The sequence below is a fragment of the Archocentrus centrarchus genome, chromosome 19 (genome assembly GCF_007364275.1).
Source record: "Archocentrus centrarchus isolate MPI-CPG fArcCen1 chromosome 19, fArcCen1, whole genome shotgun sequence".
Classification (NCBI taxonomy): domain Eukaryota; kingdom Metazoa; phylum Chordata; class Actinopteri; order Cichliformes; family Cichlidae; genus Archocentrus; species Archocentrus centrarchus.
The window spans coordinates 22,031,109-22,051,363 of record NC_044364.1 but is presented as its reverse complement, the minus strand read 5'-3'; the positions used below and the strand labels follow the sequence as shown (position 1 = coordinate 22,051,363).

Genomic DNA, 20,255 nt, shown 5'->3' with positions numbered 1-20,255 from the left:
GATACTAACGTTTTTATAATGTCAAACAGGATCGATTTAGCCATTATCAGCTTGTCAGTCACCTGTGAAACCCAGCAGGTTTCAAAGGAAATGTTCTATTCAGTAAGAGGAACCTCTGGTTCAGTTCTCCTGAATCAGTAAAAGAATATTTGTGTTTTTATTAAATATGTTGGAGAAAATAGATTATGAGCTGCACAGAAACCGTCTGAGTCACAAAAATCTCCTGATAATCCGCTCAAAATGAACCAGACCGTTATTGAAGCCCTCTGAATGTCTGAGCTCACTCACACTAAATACATGTTGCATCTATGAAGTGACTGAAGACTCACTGTTCATACATGATGATGACATGAGGTGTGTTTGGGTTGTTGACGCTGATCACTCTGACATTTTCCCTTCCTGCCGCATTAATCCGTCTTCATCAATACTGGTTTCAAATGTCAGTGTTTAAATGCCAACAGTGTCTGATATCAGATTAAATCACACAGACAGTGAACCTGTCATCGCACATCTGCAGCTTTGAGCATCTTCACAGTTACTGATCTGTTTCATCTACTGGGGGAATGGTCCTTATTGTACATGTAATGCTACAGGGTCATGTGTTTATGCCAAACTCTCAGACAGTGTGGACATGTTTTTTCTTCCTGTTTTTTTAATCCTTGGTTGTTGTTATTGGTGTTTTGCCTTTTGTTTCTGGGTCTCTTTCTTTTCCATTTGCATTTGTGTTTCCTCTTTCTGTCACTGTTTTATTCTTAATCCTCCTTTCATCTTTCCTCCTGCCTTATTTGGATGGTTGGTTTCTCATGTGGGTGTTTTTGTGTTTTTACTTCCTGCCTTTGCTCCTTTTCCTGCCCTTGTGATTGATTTAAGCTATTTCTTGGTGTGTGTGTATTTCTTCTTTCTTTTGTCTTTCTTGAGATTTAGATTTAGATTAGATTAGATTAGATAAAACATTATTAATCCCTTTAGGAAGATCATGTTACTTTGATGTATTTCTAATTTAACGTTACTTTTTAATTATTATTATTTTCCAATGCCACCCTGGGGAATGTATGAAGAGACACACACCATGAAAGTCTCACAAACAGACTTGTGTACATACACAGAAGCATCCTGACTGATAAGCAAACAGACCAGCAGCAGCTGAAAGATCAGTTTTAATGGTTACTGGAACAAAAACAGGAATTAAAGAAATGTAAAAAGACTTTAGTGTCTTTTCATGCTTATTGTGTACTGCATAAACTCCTCATTTAGTTTGTTCAGATCTGATCACAGAATAAATCTCAGCAGCTGAAAAATGAATACCGGAACTGAAGCAGCAACACCTGCAGTTCCTCTGCCATCCAGGGTAATAGAAATAAACATGTACAGCCTGATACAGAAATTGCTTAAATTCCACCCTCTTATCCAAGTACACTTCCCTCTAAAAGTATTGGAACAGTGAGGCCAAACCATTTACTTTTGGTGCAGACTGAAAACTTTTATGTTTGACATTAAAAGATGAATATGAGGCAAAAATCAACATCTCAGCTTTTATTTCCAGGTGTTTACGTCTAGATCTGATACACAGTTCAGAAGAAGCACCTTTTGTCTGAAGCCACCCATTTTTCTTGTGAATAAAAGTACTGGAACATGTGACAACAGGTGTGTTTTGTTGCCCAGGTGTGTCCTGCTACACTGATTATTCAAACAATAAATAGTGCTGAATGTTTACGCTCGAAAATCAGTCAGAGGTAGACCAAGGAAAACAAGCAGCAGCTGATGACAGAAAAATTATAAGTGCTGTAAAGAAAGACCCTAAAACAATTGTATCACAATCTACTGTTTGCACAAGACTTCATGAACAAAAGTACAGAGACTTCACCAGAAGATGCAAACCACTAATTAGCAAGAACGGGAAGGCCAGGCTGGGATTTGCCAAGAAGTACAGAGACTCTCCTCAGAAACTCTGGGACAAAATTTTAAAAAAAACTGTAAGAAAGCTGCAGCCTGGGTCACAGGCTCGATGTGGTTATTGTAAACAAATGATTTGCAGCTAAATGTTAAACTTTATTCACTTTAGTCTATTTTTAGTGTATCTGTTCCAAAACCTTTGCTCACAAGAAAAGATTGTATGTAATGGCTTCAAAAACCTAACATGTTAAATGTCAAAATGGTGAGGCTTCAATGTGTGGAGTCCAGGAATCAATGGATCAGCTCATGGTGGTTATGTCCACGTTTCATAAATGATAATCCTGGTGGACATCACTTCCTCTGGAGGTTTTTTTTTTTTTTTAATCATTTGACCCAACCACAGAAACTCAGATTACTCACAGTATTATAAGTGTCTGTTCTATTAATAATAGAACACAATGTAGTTTCTGAGTAAAAACTGAGGAGCAGAATGAGCTTCATGAATGAAAAGAAAAATATTTCATTCTGAAGAATCGGCTCTGAAATGTAAAATCGAGTGCGTGTCCTCACTAATGAAAGCTGACAGTGCTTTGATATGTAAAATCCTCCTGACAGGTGGCCTCTGTGTGTGTGTGTGTGTGTGTGTGTGTGTGTCCACTCATAAAAAAATATATGAAAGCAAAAGATAATTATTCTGTTTCCAATATGTCACTGCAGCTGTACAAAGTACATTTTCCCTATTACACACAACTGAAAATACACACAAACAGATATCTTAGGTTTCCTCGAGACCCAATCTGACCTTAAAACATGTCCTACCTGCTTTTTGTTCCCTTAATGTGACTGTGTAACCAGATTTAGGTTAGTATTAACACACACACACACACACACACACACACACACACACACACACACACACACACACACACACACACACACACACACACACACACACACACACCTGCTGATGATTTCAGACATCAACATCACAGGCTTCATTTCTGTGCAGTTCAGTGTTTATTGTGGAACATTTTGTCCACAAACTGAATCCTGATTTGCTGAAGTTTTCATGCGCTGGGTTTCAGGCTGTGAACACCTCGAGGAAGTTTTCTTTAATTTGTTACATTTGTTCACTCATTCTCAGGGATGGAATAACTAGATTTTGCTGACCTGCAAATACATTATTGTGGCCATTATTTAAGAAAAGGGGGGAGGTAGTGACCACATCTCATATTGTTAAAATGCCTCGAATTCATGGAAGCTTGAGTTTAACTGGCTGAAATCAGTTGAGATGCAAAAACACGGGAACTGCCTTTACCTTACCTTTACCTTTCTTTCTGACATTGTGGATTTAACTGTTCCCTTCACTGTGGTAGAACCAATAACATTTACGGTTTTGTGTTTTGGACAGGAGCTGAGGCAGGAGTGTCATTGACAATCAGCTGCTTGAGATTTTGCAGTATGGCTAATTGATTGATTTGATACCAGGAATTTAAGATGAGGAATATGACGTGAATCAAAGAAAAGAAATCCCACACAGACTTCCCAGAAATTCCTCACACATTTAGATGGACTTCCAACAATTTGTCTGACATCTGTAACTTGAATAATTCAGCTGCTGAAGATTTGTTGGATTTAATGTTCACCTAGAACGTCACAAACCAGCAAACTCGAGTCTCAGACCTAAAATACTGATGATGTTTCTTCAGTTTGGGTTACTCTAAATGTATTAGGAGATGGGTTTGATTAATATCCTCAGCTTTTTATACATTTTTTTCATGTAAGTGGAAAAACTCAGCAAAAAACTGATGCAAAGAGAGACTTAATTTGAAAGGTAGCATCTTTAGCATGTGGTTAAATCTTGATGTTAAGAGGTTAAATCTAACTCACCTTATGCTGTAGGAACCAAGATAATTAGTCAGATGCTGAGCTGCTGACACTAATCTTTGGTTCCACCTGCTAAATTACTTGTTTAAAATCCCTGCATCCCTGTGTTATATAATTCTGGACGGTCATGGAGGTAAGTGGCAGCTTCACTGGCTAATGGAGGCATACAACCTCAAGAAACTCTCAGTGCTCCTATAATTTAGGGAGTGTGTCCAGCACAATCTTGAGTTTTTTACTGTCCTTTTATATTACACTACCTAAACATCACACCCTACTTGTAAAATGCTGCAGAACAAGCAGCAGTTTTTACAAGTAGGATTCAGCAGTCAGCTAGAGTCTGGCAGATTATGACACATACTTTTTGCCCTTAATGTCGTTCCTCACTGAAGCTTTTAAAACCAGAATGATCCAAATCTGAGCAGCAGATATCCTGACTTTTAGTCCAGAACTCTGAGGCCTACATTTCCCACACTGCACCTGTCTGTGACACCACGGCAGTTAATTTTTTCAATCCAAACTCTGAGGTCAGAAAGCAAGAAAAACAAACTGCTTCTGCAACTGTTCAAGTTCTTTGTCCTCTCTCTCTCTCTCTCTCTCTCTGTCCTGCTGTTTGTGACTGTCTGTCGCCCAGAGGGGAAGGTGGAGGTGACAAAGGAGGGGATGAAGCTGTGCACGATGGGACCGGGCAAAGTGTTTGGAGAGCTCGCCATCCTCTACAACTGCACCAGGACCGCAACAGTGCAGAGTGAGTACGCTCACAGAGGAGGTGAATATGATTGGATAGGAACCTGTTTCAGGCAACCGGAGGGACGTGTCAGAAATGTTAGTTTAAAATCTGCTCTCAGATCAGTTCAATAACAATTTAGAGCATGCTACCTCTGAAAGCTGATCTGTTCACACTCAGTAGCACCTGCTACAGGAAGGAGGAAACTGTTCATAATCAGCAGTTTTCTTCTGGACTGAAGGAAATTTAATGTTCTTTTAAAGAGCTGACAAAAGAGCTAAACATCTTTAACACTAGAACTCCCATAGGTGGTCATTCTGACCACCTATGGGAGTTCTGGTAGTTCTAAAAATCCTGGGAGTTCTACTGCCTGTTAAATCTAGTCTTACTGTCCTTATGTAAATGTGTTCGGTATTAGGTGGACCTGGGCCAGAGGGTCGTTCTCGAAGTAGATTTTAAAAGTCCTAAAAGTTAAAACACAAAGTAAAACAAATGAAATAAAAAATATTAGCAATGGGATGTTGCTGGTTTTCTCACAGGATCATGTCTGTTGGATTGAGCTGAGGTCTTTGATATTTCTTCTTTGGGTCGTTCTGTCATAGAAAAACATGAGCTGAGGGTCCTTTTCTTGCTGTATGACTCACTTCTTTAGATTCAGCACACAGAAAGGTGTCCTGACATTTCCTTTAGAATTTTATTGCTATAACTCAGAATTAAATGTTATTGTTCCATCAAAGATTGAGAGCCAGCTTGGCCCAGAAGCAGTAAAACAAACAATGAAACTACCTCTTCCAGACACTTAATCTTTGTAATACCTCCTAGAGGAAGTAACCTTTTACAGCTGTCTGCACTGCAAGAAATAGGAACTATCAGAGTGTTTAGAAGCAGTTGGTTATTTTTAGCTCCTAATTCAGGGTAGGTACTCTCCAGCACAACAGGAATCGTTGAGTTATGTCTGCATAAAACATGTAGACATTTCATGTCTAAACTACAGTTTGCTCTAAAATGTAACAAAACATGAAGAAATGGACCAAGAGTGAAGTCTAGACTTTATTAAGACCTTAAAAAGCCATTGAAGGTCTGCAGTTATTGGTGCTCCCCACTAGATGGTTACCCACAGGGCCTCCCCAGAACTGTTTGGTCCAGAAGTGCCTCTCAACAGAGGGGATAAGGCTCAGACTCTGAGTTTTTTTTATTTCTTCACATTTTGGTCACATTTGTTCACTAAATATTGTTCAAACAGGCTTCTGGCTTGTACACATGATCCTCAGCAAGCTTTCAATGGGCAGCCGTGATCTTTTTGGAGAGCGGTGGTTTTTCCTTGCAGCCCTGTGATCATTATTGTTCAGTGTTCTCCTGATGCTGAGCATGAATATTGATGTGAGAGAGGCAGTTAGCTGCTTACAGATTCCTCCGGGTTTCTTTGGGATCTCCCAGACTGTTACTCATCTTGCTCTTGGAGTGATCTTTGTTGGCTTACCTCTCCTGTGTCGGCTAACAGTGCTCTGAATTTCTATTACTTGGTTTGTGACTGTGGAGGTCTTTAGAGATGCCTCTGTAACCTTTCCAGCCTGTTGAGCATCAGCAGCTCTTCCTCTTCTTCTGACATCCTCCTGAATGTAATTTGTTTAGAACATGATTACCCTGCCTCTCGCCCTATGACAGCTGGGATAGGCTCCAGCCCCCCCGCGACCCTGACCAGGATAAGCGGAAGTGAATGGATGGATGGATGGATGATTAACTTTCTCAAACATGTAGTGAAAGTCAGATACCTGTTCTTTATATAAAAAGACACTCATACTGGCTGATACTCATGCTAACTTCCTGTTAATCACAGAGGCCTATATGTTTCCACAAAAAGTATGTGAGTGTGAAAAAAATTCCAGTTTAATTTCTCTTTGTCTACTTTTTGGATTTGTGTAAAAGGCTGATGGTGTTTTACGTCATTTTTATGCTGAAACTGGGAAAATTTGCAGTAACTGTTGGCTTAAACTTACTTGTTAATATCAGATGCCACAGATACCTTCACAGGACCCTGTTAAACAGATGGTCGTAAACCCCCTGCTACCAGAACATGTTCAAAGGGAACATCAGCAGGTTTTGTTGGAAAGTCATTGTACTGGTGCACAGAGATGTAGGTTGTCCATGTTGGCTTTTCAAACTTCATCTCAGCAACTTTGATCTTCAGAGTTCAGGGAATCCTTCCCTTTTAAGATTTCCCACCAAAACCCATAAGGATTTCTCCTTCATTTAAGACGCAATGAATCTCCTTTTAGTAGCACATTTGATGTCAATTTGGTTTAGCTTCTCATTAATGCATGAGTATTAGAGCTGACTGTTTGGTGTTGTGTAATAAAACCACCGTGAATAATTGAAGTGCAGCTGTAGAGTTTGCGGACCACTCTGTGTAAAAACAGAGAATTACAGCAGATAAACTGCAGCTGGAGCTCCATGTGAGTGTGAAGATAACGAGCAGAAAGCTTCTGCAAACGGAAACAAATCCCCTCGAACCCAACACTGTTGCCAAGAGACACAGATGCCAAAACTTAGCTCATTGGCTCGACCGGATGGTGTTGCCTGGCAACTGCTGCTTAGTGAGCACTCTACCAGGAAGAGCTGACAAAAAGTTGGAGGTCCACACACACACAGACACACACTGCTGTCAGAGTTGTGGTTGATGTTGGTTCAGACTTCCCTTCCCTCCAGACAACACACGGTGAATGCGACTCGGTGCCGCAGTTTTTACAGCATGAAAAACTTCCAGCTGTGGTGTGGAGCCAATTGTGTGACTGATCCCAATGTTTACTGTGGACATTTGTGGTTTGCCAAACACTGACCTCCATGGATGGACAGATGGACTGGGTCCCGCAGGTTCAGGGTGTACATGTAGGGGTGCCTTAATACTACTGTGGGCTACAGATGCTTTAGAGACCCCTTCCACCAAAGGGGATGATAATTTGTTGATTATTTTATTCCCCCATTTTTTAAAAATGTCCCCTGTGAGAAAACATGTAAATCATGTAAAATATTTACATGTAAAGCATGTAAATATTAAAAATGCTGAGACTGGAATCTGTTGGAATGTGCTGTTTTGCTGCTTCTGTTGCTCGGCTAGATTTTGGATATTTCAAGATCATTTTGGAAGAATGAACCATACTGAGCATGTTGGGATAAAATAAGAACTAAAATAAACACAGATCCTAAATGGATCCAAACAACATGACCTGTATAATTACCAGATTTCCAACTGGATCGAGGCCTGAGCCAGTCTGAATTTCTGATCCTGAGCCACTTTGGATCTGTGCAATCATGCAAGTGGACTCCGATGAAAACTCAGTTTTATGATCCGTTACAGCGCTGATGATTCTTTTGGCTGGATCCGGTTCTGGGTCGACCTTTTGAGGCTGATTTAGGTGATTTTTAGTGAAAAATACACTATATTGCTAAAAGGATTCACTCACTCATTCAAATAATTGAATTCAGGTGTTCCAATCACTTCCATGGCCACAGGTGTATAAAACCAATCACCTAGGCATGCAGACTGCTTCTACAAACATTTGTGAAAGAATGAGTCGCTCTCAGGAGCTCAGTGAATTCCAGTGTGGTGCCGTGATAGGATGCCATCTGTGCAACAAGTGTCGGGCTGTGTAGACCAAAAATACAGGACTCAGGCAGAGGGTGAACTTAAAGTGGTTTATTTGGATGATGAAACAAAAGACAAAACGAACCTACACTGGGACTGGACGGGAGCTAGACCTAAACAGAGGAGGACCAGGGAGACACACAGAATTGGGAGCGGCAACAACGACGTGACAAAGAACAGACAAAAACTGAGGGTTTAAATACACAGCAGGTAATTAGGGCAAGAGGAAACAACAGGGCACAACAGGTGAAGCAAATGAAACTAATAACAGGGGAAGCAAAACTAAACACAAAGCACAGGGAACACAAGACTGTCAAAATAATACAGGAAGTGGCTAAACAAAGAACACGCAGACTTGACATGAGGAACTGGCACACAGACGCTGGACAGAGACGCAGACCTGACACAGGAAAGCACAAGGGATCAGAATAAACTGAGGAATACAAAAGAAAACTAATAAACATAATCAGAGAAATAACTGAAACAAAACCAAGAAAACACAAAACACTGGGCCACCGGCCCAGGACCATGACAGCAGGTCCAGTTGTGAACATTGAGATAGTGGACTCTTATAAGTACCTGGGTGTTCACCTAAACAATAAACTGGACTGGACTCATAACACTGATGCGCTCTACAGGAAGGGTCAGAGCAGACTCTACCTGCTGAGAAGGCTGAGGTCTTTTGGAGTGCAGGGGACACTACTGAAGACCTTCTATGACTCTGTAGTAGCATCAGCCATCTTCTATGCAGCAGTATGTTGGAGCAGCAGCTTGTCTACAGCTGAGAGGAAGAGGATAGACAAGCTCATCAGGAAAGCCAGCTCTGTCCTAGGATGTCCTCTCAACTCAGTGCAGGTGGTGGGAGACAGAAGGACTCTGACCAAAATAACATCACTGATGGACAAGGTCTCCCATCCCATGCATGAAACTGTTGCTGAGCTGGAGAGCTCCTTCAGTGACAGACTGCTGCATCCTAAATGCACAAAGGAGCGTTACCGCAGATCCTTCCTCCCAGCAGCTGTAAGACTTTATAACCATCACTGCTCCCAACAAAAACCACAATAACCTACACAATGTAGGATAATATATAATATACTGTAAATAGTCCGGCCTGTTAAGGTTCAACACACAGGCACATCATGTACATTGTATATAGTGTTATTATTAGTAGTATTAAGGTTAATCTTGTTTGTTGATTTTATATATATATATATATTCTTTTCTTAATAGTGTGAATTATTATATTTTTATTTATATTTATAATAACTGCGGCTGCTGTTACACCCAAATTTCCCCTCTGTGGGACAATAAAGGCTGTTTCTTCTTCTTAAATTTCCTTGATACTAAATATTCCACAGTCAGCTGTTAGTGGTATTATTAGTGGAAACGATTGGGAACGACAGCAACTCAATCATGAAGTGGTAAAATCGCAGAGTGGGGTCAGCGGATGCTGAGGTGCATAGTGCGCAGAAGTTGCCAAATTTCTGCAGAGTCAATCACTACTGACCTCCAAACTTCATGTGGCCTTCAGGTTAGCTCAAGAACAGTGTGTTTGGGAACAGTTTGGAGATGGCCCCTTCCTGTTCCAACATGATTGTGTACCAGTGCACAAAGCAAGGTCCATAAAGACTTGGATGAGTGAGTTTGGTGTGGAAGAACTTGACTGGCCTCACGGAGTCCTGACCTCAACCCAATACAACACCTTTGGGAATTAAAGTGGAGACTGTGAGCCAGGACTTCTCAGCCAAGATCAGTGTCTGACCTCACAAATGTGCTTCTAGAAGAAGTCAGAAATTCCCATAAACACTCCTAAACTTTGTGGAAAGCCTTCCCAGAAGAGTTAAAGCTGTTATAGCTGCAAAGGGTGGGCCAATATCATATTAAACCCTATGGATTCATATGCACGTGAAGGCAGATGAACAAATACTTTTGGCGGTATAGAGTATGTCGAGGTTCAGACTCTGGATTTCAGACTCTAAACCTTTAAAATGCTGTTTGACATCATTTAATGAGTGAATCTCATTAAGCTTTAAGCACAGAGTGAATCTCTATTATAATCAGACTGTGACAGACATTTTTCCATCAGTGTAACCAGTGATTGATCATTGATCAGTGTGTTCTGTGTTTACAGCTTCATACAGATCAGTGTGATGTGAACAGTGATTCTACAGTAAATGTTTCAGAAGAAACAGCTGCATTACTGTCCACAGAATCGCACAGTTACAGAGACAGAGACTAGAGATTATCAGTGATAACAAATCAGTGATCTAATCGCTGTCTCTGTCCTTACATTGAAGTACAAAAAATAACAAAATAACATCTAGCTGGGATTTCTGTGTGTGTAAAATGTAAACTTCTGCAGATGAATGATGAATGATGAATGAATGATGAATGATGATGTACATATTAGTGGAATATAGTCTACATTCTTTTATCTTTTAATTAGTCTCTGCACTGTATATTTTGTAATTTTGTAATATTGTGCTATAGTTATAGCTCTAATATCTCTGTATATTTGCAATTTGTATACTTGTATATTGTCTTATAGTTTTTATACTTATTTGTTTTTTTTCTGTAAGCACGAAGTACCGCAGCAATTTCCTAATGCTGTGAACCTGTTCACCCATATGGCAATAAAAACCTTCTGATTCTGATTCTGATTCTGATGAATCCTCACAGCTAAGCACTTTGACAGCAACTTGAACCAGAGCGACAGACAGGTGGTTCAGGTGCAGCAGGAGGGGAGGAGTAAGAGGAAAACTCTATTTGTTGAAGAAAACCTGCAAGGAGCAGGATAGGTTCATAGTCTGTTACTCCCAGCTGAAGTTAACGCTCTTTCTGTAACATAAAAACTGAAGTTTCCCTCATTTCAGAGTGAACAAACTCAGAGTTGTCAGCTGAACCTGCTTCCTGGAACAGTGCCCAGGTGCATCTGTTTGTTGTGGTGCAGTTTGACTGTGGTGTGCTGCCACAAATGAATGAATGTGTGGGAATCAGCATTTATGTGTGTGAAGGCAGATGAGCGGAGTTGCGCTCCATAAGTAAAGGTATATATGAGACTAGTAGGTTTCCCTACAGACCCAGTGAAACCCCGGGTTGGTCAGAAGCTTACCTGCTCTTGCAGTCAGGTAAGCCCAATCACTAAAGGTTCATTACATACACAGACTGATCATGAGCAGCGGATCACCAACCCTCAGAGAAGAAAGACACCCGGGGTGTGTTTTTGTGATTGTTTTGCATCTGTGACATATGAATAAGACCATATTAAACCATCTGCTGCTTCCATTCTATTTCTGGACTCTGTGACCTTCGACCTTTACATTCACAGGCATGCACACACTTTAGATCTTCTGATGTTTACACTGGTTAGTTATTAATAAACATTAATAAAGATTCTTCCAAACATCTGAATCACACTCACATTGTAAACTCTGCTCAGACCGTTGTATGTGCTGCTCTGAGGGTCTCCTGTTGTTTCCGTGGTTACAGAGACACTTGGTATCTCCATAGCAACAGGCAGCAGGTCATAAAGCAGTGGAAATAAGTAATAAAGAGTAATGACCAAACAGCAGCTGAGACACCATCACCACAGAGACAGAGTACTGCAACACCTCTGTAGACCTGCACAGTGCTCTGCAACAATTCCCATCAAGTGTCATGGAGTGCTGTGTGGCAGGCAGGAATAGGACCCCAATGCAGGATACGGAAGGCAGGACTGAACTTTACTGCTGGATCACACAGGAAAAATATACAGTACCAGTCAAAAGTTTTGACTGGTACTTTACTCTAAATATACACAGGGCAGGAGCCAGAGATAAACTAACTAGGAAACTAGGAAATAGCGTGGGAAAACACAGAGCTAGGAAACACGCAGCCTGAGGGGAGCCAAAGACGAGGACATGAGAAAGAACAGAGGAGGAATCAGACAATATATACACATGAGATAATCAGGGAGGAAAGACACACCAGGGAGCACAGCAGACACTAATCACTGAAGACAAGACCGGGAAAGTAAAACTAAATACAAAACACAAGAGACTTTCAAAATAAGACAGGAAGTAACCATCACAGAAACCAGGACTGAGAAATGTGAACTTGACACAGAGACAGAAGATAGACAATATGGAGAAGAGACTGACTAAATACAGGGGACACCAAGGACAAAACACAGAGACAAAACCAGGACTGAATGGAAACAAAAGGGATATCAACTAAAGCAGGCAGGGAACTCAGGGCACAAAGGACAGGAGCCCTACCAGACACAGATGAGGATGGGACACAGCAATGGAGATAGAAAAACAAGGGGGGCAGGAACACTCAGGATATATAACATAAACAGAACCTATGAACGGAACTAAAGCAGAACCCCAAACCCCAGGAATACAAATATCAAGAAACAAACCATGAACTACAACAATGTGACATTTCAAAACCCCGGGTCCTAGACCCAGGGACCATAACATCAATCCAATCAAGAGAGCAGAAAGTCCAAACTCTTCATTAAGACCAGTTAGTCAGAGGTTTATTATCTGAGTTATAACCAATCAGTAACTGCTGGAGCTGAAACATGAAGCCCATACTGAAGCACCAAAGCTGCAGTTCATCTGCCATCCAGCAGAGGCGCCACAGTGAGTCAGTCCCCATAGATTCCCATGTAAACATGTTACAGCAGAAATAAACATGTTTACAGCCTGATACAGAAACTGCTTTGGTGTCTGCAGCTAATTTCCCCCTTCATAACAGGCGGGAGGATGTTTTTATAACTCACCTGCTTAAATTGTATTAAGGCTTATACGCTGCCTTCATTATTAGGGGAGTGGCCTTTTTGAGCACAGGTGGATGGCACCACAGGTGGCTGGAGCTGTTAGCTGTCTGCTAGGCTTCACCTCAGCTAACTGGAGTCCCTGAACTGGACTTCTGGTCCGTGTCTGTGCTGTTGGAGCCTTTTTAATGCAATTATCTGACAAGTAATACAGCTGCTGTGTGCTTTATACTAACAGATCATCCACGAAGGCTGAGCTCCGGTTTGCTGACTGAAATTCTCAGATTTTATTTGGATGTCACTCATTAGCATGTATCTGTGTGTGCCTGATGCTCCCGTACAGGCTGTAGATGCAGGCTGATAACCAGGCTCGTTAGCATTAGTTTATGTGGTCCCTGCTGGTTGCAAAAAAAACCCACCAAAATGCTAAAGTCAAGGCTCTGTGGCCATTACTCTCCAAATGATTGCCATTTAAATGTTTAGAGTGTTAATTACTAACTTATAGAAACAAAGACTGTATTGTATGTTCCTATATGTTTATTGTTTGTTTTGAAAAGCTACAAGAAAGATGGTATTTAAAGGTACAAAGCAATGTAACTGTGTAGGAGGAGAAGCATGGATGGATTTTTTGTGTATGGTTTGAGACAGTCGATCTATGCGTGCTCGTGCTTCCTCGCACCTCTGCTCATTAAACTGAAGGAAGTTTGTGCAAGTTTTTGCATCGCCACGGTAACTGCCAGCAACTTCAGGTGGATGTCTTGTACCCATGGCAACCACCTCAGTCTGAGCATCAGTGCTGGAGCTTATGGGATGTCTGACAGCTGGCATAGTGAAGCCATTCAGATGATGTGTTGTATTTGTGAGGACCGTCACTGACGGATGCACTCCCAGGTCCCCTAAAGTAACCCAACCCTGAACATGTCCTCACTCAGCCACAAGAAATACATCGGTATAGGTGCGTCTTCTGTCTGCAGGTACAAGTCTTTTTGGTCAGTCAGGGTTTCTTTCTTTGTCTCCACCTTTTCACAAATTCTTTTGTTTCTTCTTCTTTTTCCTTTCTTTCCTTCATTTTTCTTCCTTTCGGGTCATCAATGTGCTGTTTTATAATTTTGTGCTGTTTCGCTATATTATTTCATTGTGTGTGGCTGTGCTAAAGTTTTGGCTGCAGTAACACAGGAATCATGTATATCTGATCTTATTCAGAGGCAAACCATGTGTTAAAGTTCAAACAGAGCCCCATTTGCTGCTGTCGAGAGGTTAAAACCTTCAGAGAACATCATGGTCCTGAATCAGACCTGCTTCTGTGTTGATAGTGGATTTTATGATAAAACAATACACTAATTAAACTCTGATCACAGCCAGCAGGCTCCTCTCTTTCCCTAACAAACTCTGAAGTTGGATGTGATTTCTGTTCCTGCTGTAATGTCAGATAATCAGCGTATCAGTTATTGCCTGATTTCCGTCATTCTCTCATTGGCTCAACGTTACGGCCGTCTGGGGAATCAAACCTGCGTCATCTTGATGTCTCCATGCAGCGCTGAGACTCTAGAGAAAATGATTCTGTGGTTGGAACAGTAATGGTAAAACCAACATTAAACCTGTGCAGTGATTGGTCCGTTTGAAACGGCTCTGCTCTCCGTCTGTTCGTCACGTATTTATTGTCTGTGATTTTGGGGCAGGAACTTGACCGAAGATCAAGCTCAGACGCTCCACTCTGTAACACCATTCTACAATTTAAGCGTGTTACAAATTATACAAAATTCAACACAGTGAGATGCCTGTCCTGATAAACAGCAGTTTTCAGAGTCATGCTGTCCAGATAAATGCTTGCTCATATTAAAATTAATATAAGTTGATCAGCTTCACAGATTTCATCCAGCAGTTCCTGAAAAATAAATTGCATCAGATTTATAAGCTAGTTTGTCATCATCTTCTGATGTAATCATTTCTACAATCTGCACTGAGCATCTCTGGTACAAACATTTCCTTCAGGCTGCTTTACAGTTATTAGATATTCAGTATTAATGGATCAAATCACGACTAATAAAAGTCCAGAGTTGAGGACGTGAGAAGCACTCTGAAATGTTCTGAGTAATGAGTGGAAAAACTGTGTTTAGTGAGCTCAAAGACTTCTTGTTAAAACGCGAGACACAAGTCAGAGATGTGACTTTTAAAGAGCTGAAATCTGTTAAGCAAATGAAGCACGCCGCTGCTAACGAGCTGGACTTTAAGCAGCTGTAATGGTTCATGTTACTAAGCAACAACTTTGCCTCAGTGAATTCAGGATAAAACTAAAGCTGAAGTTTCTGCAGACTTTAACTGTTTGACATCACACCAAACTATCATCAGATCTGTGTGTGCCATTTACACACTAAGCAACATGCACACACAAACATTAAACTTTAACATGCACACACACTCTACAGACACACCATCACTGAATGTTTCTATATGTGTACATACTGGTTTAATGGAACAATGGCATCAGCTCTTCACGTGTTTCCACAGGAGCCACAAATCTTTTTCTCTGCAGCTCCGGTCCTTTGACGTGCATTCAGTACATTTCCTTTAACTGAGGTGCAGTGACGTGGAGCTGGCTGCAGTCCGTGTGTTCATGATGATAAATGTGTGTTTTGTAGCTCTGACCCATGTGAAGCTGTGGGCCATTGACCGGCAGTGCTTCCAGACCATCATGATGAGAACTGGACTCATCAAACACGCCGAGCACATGGACTTTCTGAAGAGGTGAAAAACAGCCGCTAAAAACTCAGGTCGATGACAGTATATCAACACCACCACAAAGTCAAATAAAATCAGAAAATCTTTCAAGCAGTGGTTCTGTGCCTACAGCTTCTTTGTCCTTGAGACCACAGAAATTAAAGGAAATTTAGATAATACTTCAGAATAACTACCCAAGTGCACACAGGCTGCCATGTGGAGAAACTAGAAGGACACAGGTGGTGAGATGATAAATTAAAAAAAAAAAAAAGTGGCCAGAAGCTGTTTTCTGTAAGCTAAGATAATAATAATCATTTTTTAAAAATCATAGCTTTTCAATGAAGTTTGGCAGCTTTTAAACGAATGACATTTTTGTAAAACTTATAAATCCGAAAAATAGTTTCACAGTAAATAAATGTTTCATCTCTTGTTTTAAGAATCTTATTTTCATTTGTTTTTATAACAAATTCAAACTTTTGCTCATAAACACGAGGAACAAACATCACAGTGATGATATGAGCAAAATAAAAGTTTAGCCATGAAATCTGGATGAAGATAAAGTCACATGACCATCTGTGTCTCTGCAGCGTTCCCACCTTCCAGAGTCTTCCGGAGGAAACTCTCAGCAAACTGGCAGATGTCATGGAGGAGGTGAGTCGGCACCATCCACAGTTTTTACCACAGTAGTCGTCCTCTCTTCTTCTGTGGTGGAGTCACACTGTAAATACTCCAGTCAGACGCTCTCTTCTGGGTTTAGACTCATTATGAAGATGGAGAGTACATCATCAGACAGGGAGCCCGAGGAGACACCTTCTTCATCATCAGCAAGGGGAAGGTCAGTCCATCCTCCTCTTCTTCTCAGTCATTTCCTAGTTATTGATCTGCCCCCTCATCCTGATTCAGTACTTCCCTCCAGGTGAATGTGACCCAGGGGGATTCAGCCAATCAGCAGCCTGTACACCTCAGGGAGCTGGTCAAGGGAGACTGGTTTGGAGAGAGAGCACTACAGGGGTAAGACTGTGTGACCCAAACGTTTAACTTTGAACTTGTTCACTTCTGCACATTATGTTGGCTTCTTATTCATTTAAAAATCTCACAGGTTACACAGTAGTGTATTAAAAGCTATTGTAGCTGACAAAGAGCCTGGGTAGTAGTCTATCACCATGTCATCAGCATAAAAATAGTCTGCACTGGTGACCTTATGACCCAAATTGTTCATATATAAAATAGATAGGAGTGGTCCTGGGAGGGATCCCTGAGACACACCTTTGGTTACATGGGAGATCACAAAACAACTTTGACGCTTTTGAGGGCAACTTTTTTTTAAATTACATAAATACGTGTGTGTAAGTAAACGCAGCTTCATTGGAAAAGAGCCGGAGCAGACGTTTATCAGAGATGTGAGTTTGCTAGCCCTGAAAGATGTCAGCTCACATTAACAAAGAAAGACTGATGCAGAATGTCGAGTTTCTAATGAGACATGGACTAATGAGTATTCATTGACTGAAGTCAGAGGTGTTCTTAGTTTGTGGGGAGCAGATTGCTGCATTTAAGGATTACAGTTTACGAAAGAGTGTTTGGTGGAGTCTGCTGCGCTAATATGCCCTAAAAGAAAGAAGCTTTTGAGAATGTGCCCCTCTCCAGGAGAACAGATCGAGGACATTAAGGAAAGTCAGGAGCTTCAGTTAAAAACAAAGTGGACAATTTAGACTTTTCCTCCTTGGCTCTGGGTATAAGCTGTCATGTCTGTGACACAGCCCAGTTACTCATCATTGTACATGGGATAACCAAAGAGTTTGAGATTATGATCAGTGAAAGGGACTCTGACAGGGAGGTTTGTTCATGGAGGTAACTGAATGCCTGGAAAGGCTGCGGCTGAAATGGGACAAACTGGCAGCTGTTCCAATCAGTGGCTGTTCAAATGTGACAGGGAAAAATGTCAGACTGTTGAAGCAGATACGAGATAAAGTGAGTGAAATGAAGCCAGGACTGAAACTGATGTTGTTGCATTGTATCCTAAACTAGGAGGTGTTGTGTAAGTCGGTGCTAAAAATAAAGCATGTTGTTGATGTTGAAACTAAAATAATTAACTCTGATTCACACACAGTTTGTCAGACTTTTGAGCACTTCAAGCTGGATTTTTATTCTTCTCTCAAAGAGGAGAACTTTCCACACATAAGGAGACATGCTCAGAAGATATTGGTTCACTTTGAATCTGCCTTCATATGCGAGCAAACTTTCTCAGTGATGAAACTGAACAAATCCAGGTCCAGATCCTCTCTTGGTGATGATCACCTGTCTGCTGCCTTCACAGTTCCACCACAGACTCTGAACCTGACTTTAATGTTCAAGACCAAACAGACTACAAGCAGAACTTTGGATAAAGTTGAAAGTCTTTGAAATTTTTTGTTTCGTTTTTTGAAATTTTGCACATTTTCTTCAGTCGTTTCTGGCAATGTTGATTAAATAGTGATAAAATGTCAGTGTTTTTACTTCTTCCACATTTTCAATGCCTTATTGTAACATCGACTCAGTTTATAAAGACATCAGATTAATATTGAGTTCAGCTTATTTCAGTAACAATTAGGGTTGGACAAATATACCCATATATATGTTTTATTAAGAATTCAAGTTATTGAATAATTACCTTTTTAAAAAAAAAGTAATTTACTAAAAAGCACCTTAAGGTGGAGCCTCCTTCCTCTTTGAGTGGAGTGAAGATGTCATTGATATGTTTAGGATTCACTCTGTGGACTGTACCGACTGTACCTACACACACCTTTTTATGAATGTGTGCCTTTTGTAGGGATTCAGGTGAAAGGTCATAATGGACATACTTCATAACATCATGTCTGAGTGAGGCTGACAGGACATGAGGTCAGCAGGAGCACTTCATTTATTGAAGGTTTGATGGGAAGCTTGTCAGTGTTTGTTTTCCATCTTTGTGAGGACCGAATGATGTTTCCTGCGCTGTGAGGCCTTCATGTCCACACAGATCTGATCACAGCTAAAATCACCTGGAGAAAAATCTGAAGACACACATAAAACACACAACAGCGTTAGAAGCCCGGGAGCTTCGAAGTGAAGCGAGGTGAGGCGTGTTGGAGTCCGCACATGTGCGTTCAGACCTGCGTGCATGTGTTTTCCTGGCAGATGTTTATGAAGTCAGAACATGTGTGCAGTTTACTAACTTCCGCCATCATCGCAGCTGCTGCTAATTGGTCTGAAGTGTTTCTCTGTTTCCTCCGGGGAGCGCCATTTACACACCAGCCCATCTGTGTGTGTTTGTGTGCTGTCCTTGTATCTGTGTGAGCACCAGTTTCAGAGCTTTTCTCTAAAGTGAGGACCATTTTGAAGTGCTCGAAGGAGGATGAGCTCACACTGACTCATTTATTCAGACAGCGGGAGGCTGAATCAAAGGCCAACGTTTCGGTTTCACTGGAGGCCAAACAGGAGCGGGAGGAGGAAGACCTCTTCATTCACATCTTTAAACCTCAAGTAGGGCTTAATCACATCATTTGGCCTTTGAGGATTCAAATGCGTCACTGCGTCATGTGGCTAAATCCAACAGACCTCACAATTAGTGTAATGTTCATCAGTTTGGATAGATTTTTTTTAAAAACAAATAAAAACTTTGGTAGATTGAAACTTTTACAGGTGAAATTAAGTTTTTTAAGGAAAATCTGAGGCTGTTTTAGGAAGATGTTTCAGGGAGCTTTCAAACCTCTGCTCTTTGGTCTGTTGGAGGTCACTGGTTTGATTCCCTGCTCCACATGTTGAAGCATCTTTGCAAGGGCAAAGTTAAATAATATGCCTATTTAGTTTGAAACAATAATAAATCTATTAAATAAAATAAATATAAATAAAAATAATAGTAACCAACAGAAATAAATAAAAGTTATACCTCTGACATTTAATAGACAAGCTGCGTGCCTCACTGACAACAAAGTGTGTTGTTGCACTTTACACCCCTGCATTTAATAATTGGCCAAACAGGTGCTGAGCACACAAAGGGTTAAAAAACATTGGCCTAGGCAAAAGAGCCAAAATGTTTTTCTGCCTCACATTTGCAGCAACAAACTACTCGCAAATTGACTTCCTGTACAGTGGTTATTGGATGAGTGACCGTCCCAAGATGATTGAAAAAGATTTGGCTCTTATATATGAAAGTAAACTGACAACAAGACATTATAATAAGCCATATTCATGCAACATTCCCCACAGACCGTTTTACCTCATTCAAAAGAGTTTCTGACTCCTGCCGCTGTCTCCGCCTCCTAGAACCGTTCAGAGGGGGGCGGGGGGTGGGGGTGGGGGGGCGCAGTGACATGACGCTATGTTGTTTCTTGTTGTTTCATGCACCTGTCTCCAATATTGGGGGGAACACCCCCCATCCAGTTCCTATGCTTATGCATCTTTGAGCTGCACACCCTAACAGACTCCATCTGTGGCAGGGACCAGTTCTGCCCTGATGATTTTATTTGCTCTAGACCAGTGATTTTCAGGGCCCAAGGCCCACAATAACACAAGCTGACATGAACAGAATAGTAGTAGTTTAGTAATGCATCCTGGATTTGATGTGCTCTTTGGAAGGGCTTTATATGGCATAAAAAATGAAAAAAACAAAA

The 20,255-nt window shown here is 41.0% G+C and overlaps 1 protein-coding gene across 2 annotated transcripts in view; it reads left to right on the top strand.

Annotated features, from left to right (window-relative positions):
* The window catches only part of LOC115798683 (cGMP-dependent protein kinase 1-like), an 80,918-nt gene that overhangs the window by 40,762 nt on the left and 19,901 nt on the right, over window positions 1–20,255 (top strand). For both annotated transcript variants that reach the window (XM_030755620.1, XM_030755619.1), the window contains exons 3-7: window positions 4,412–4,525; window positions 15,549–15,654; window positions 16,215–16,278; window positions 16,385–16,462; window positions 16,544–16,638. In XM_030755620.1, coding sequence (XP_030611480.1) covers window positions 4,412–4,525; window positions 15,549–15,654; window positions 16,215–16,278; window positions 16,385–16,462; window positions 16,544–16,638 — 457 coding nt within the window. The remainder of the gene's footprint in view (window positions 1–4,411; window positions 4,526–15,548; window positions 15,655–16,214; window positions 16,279–16,384; window positions 16,463–16,543; window positions 16,639–20,255) is intronic.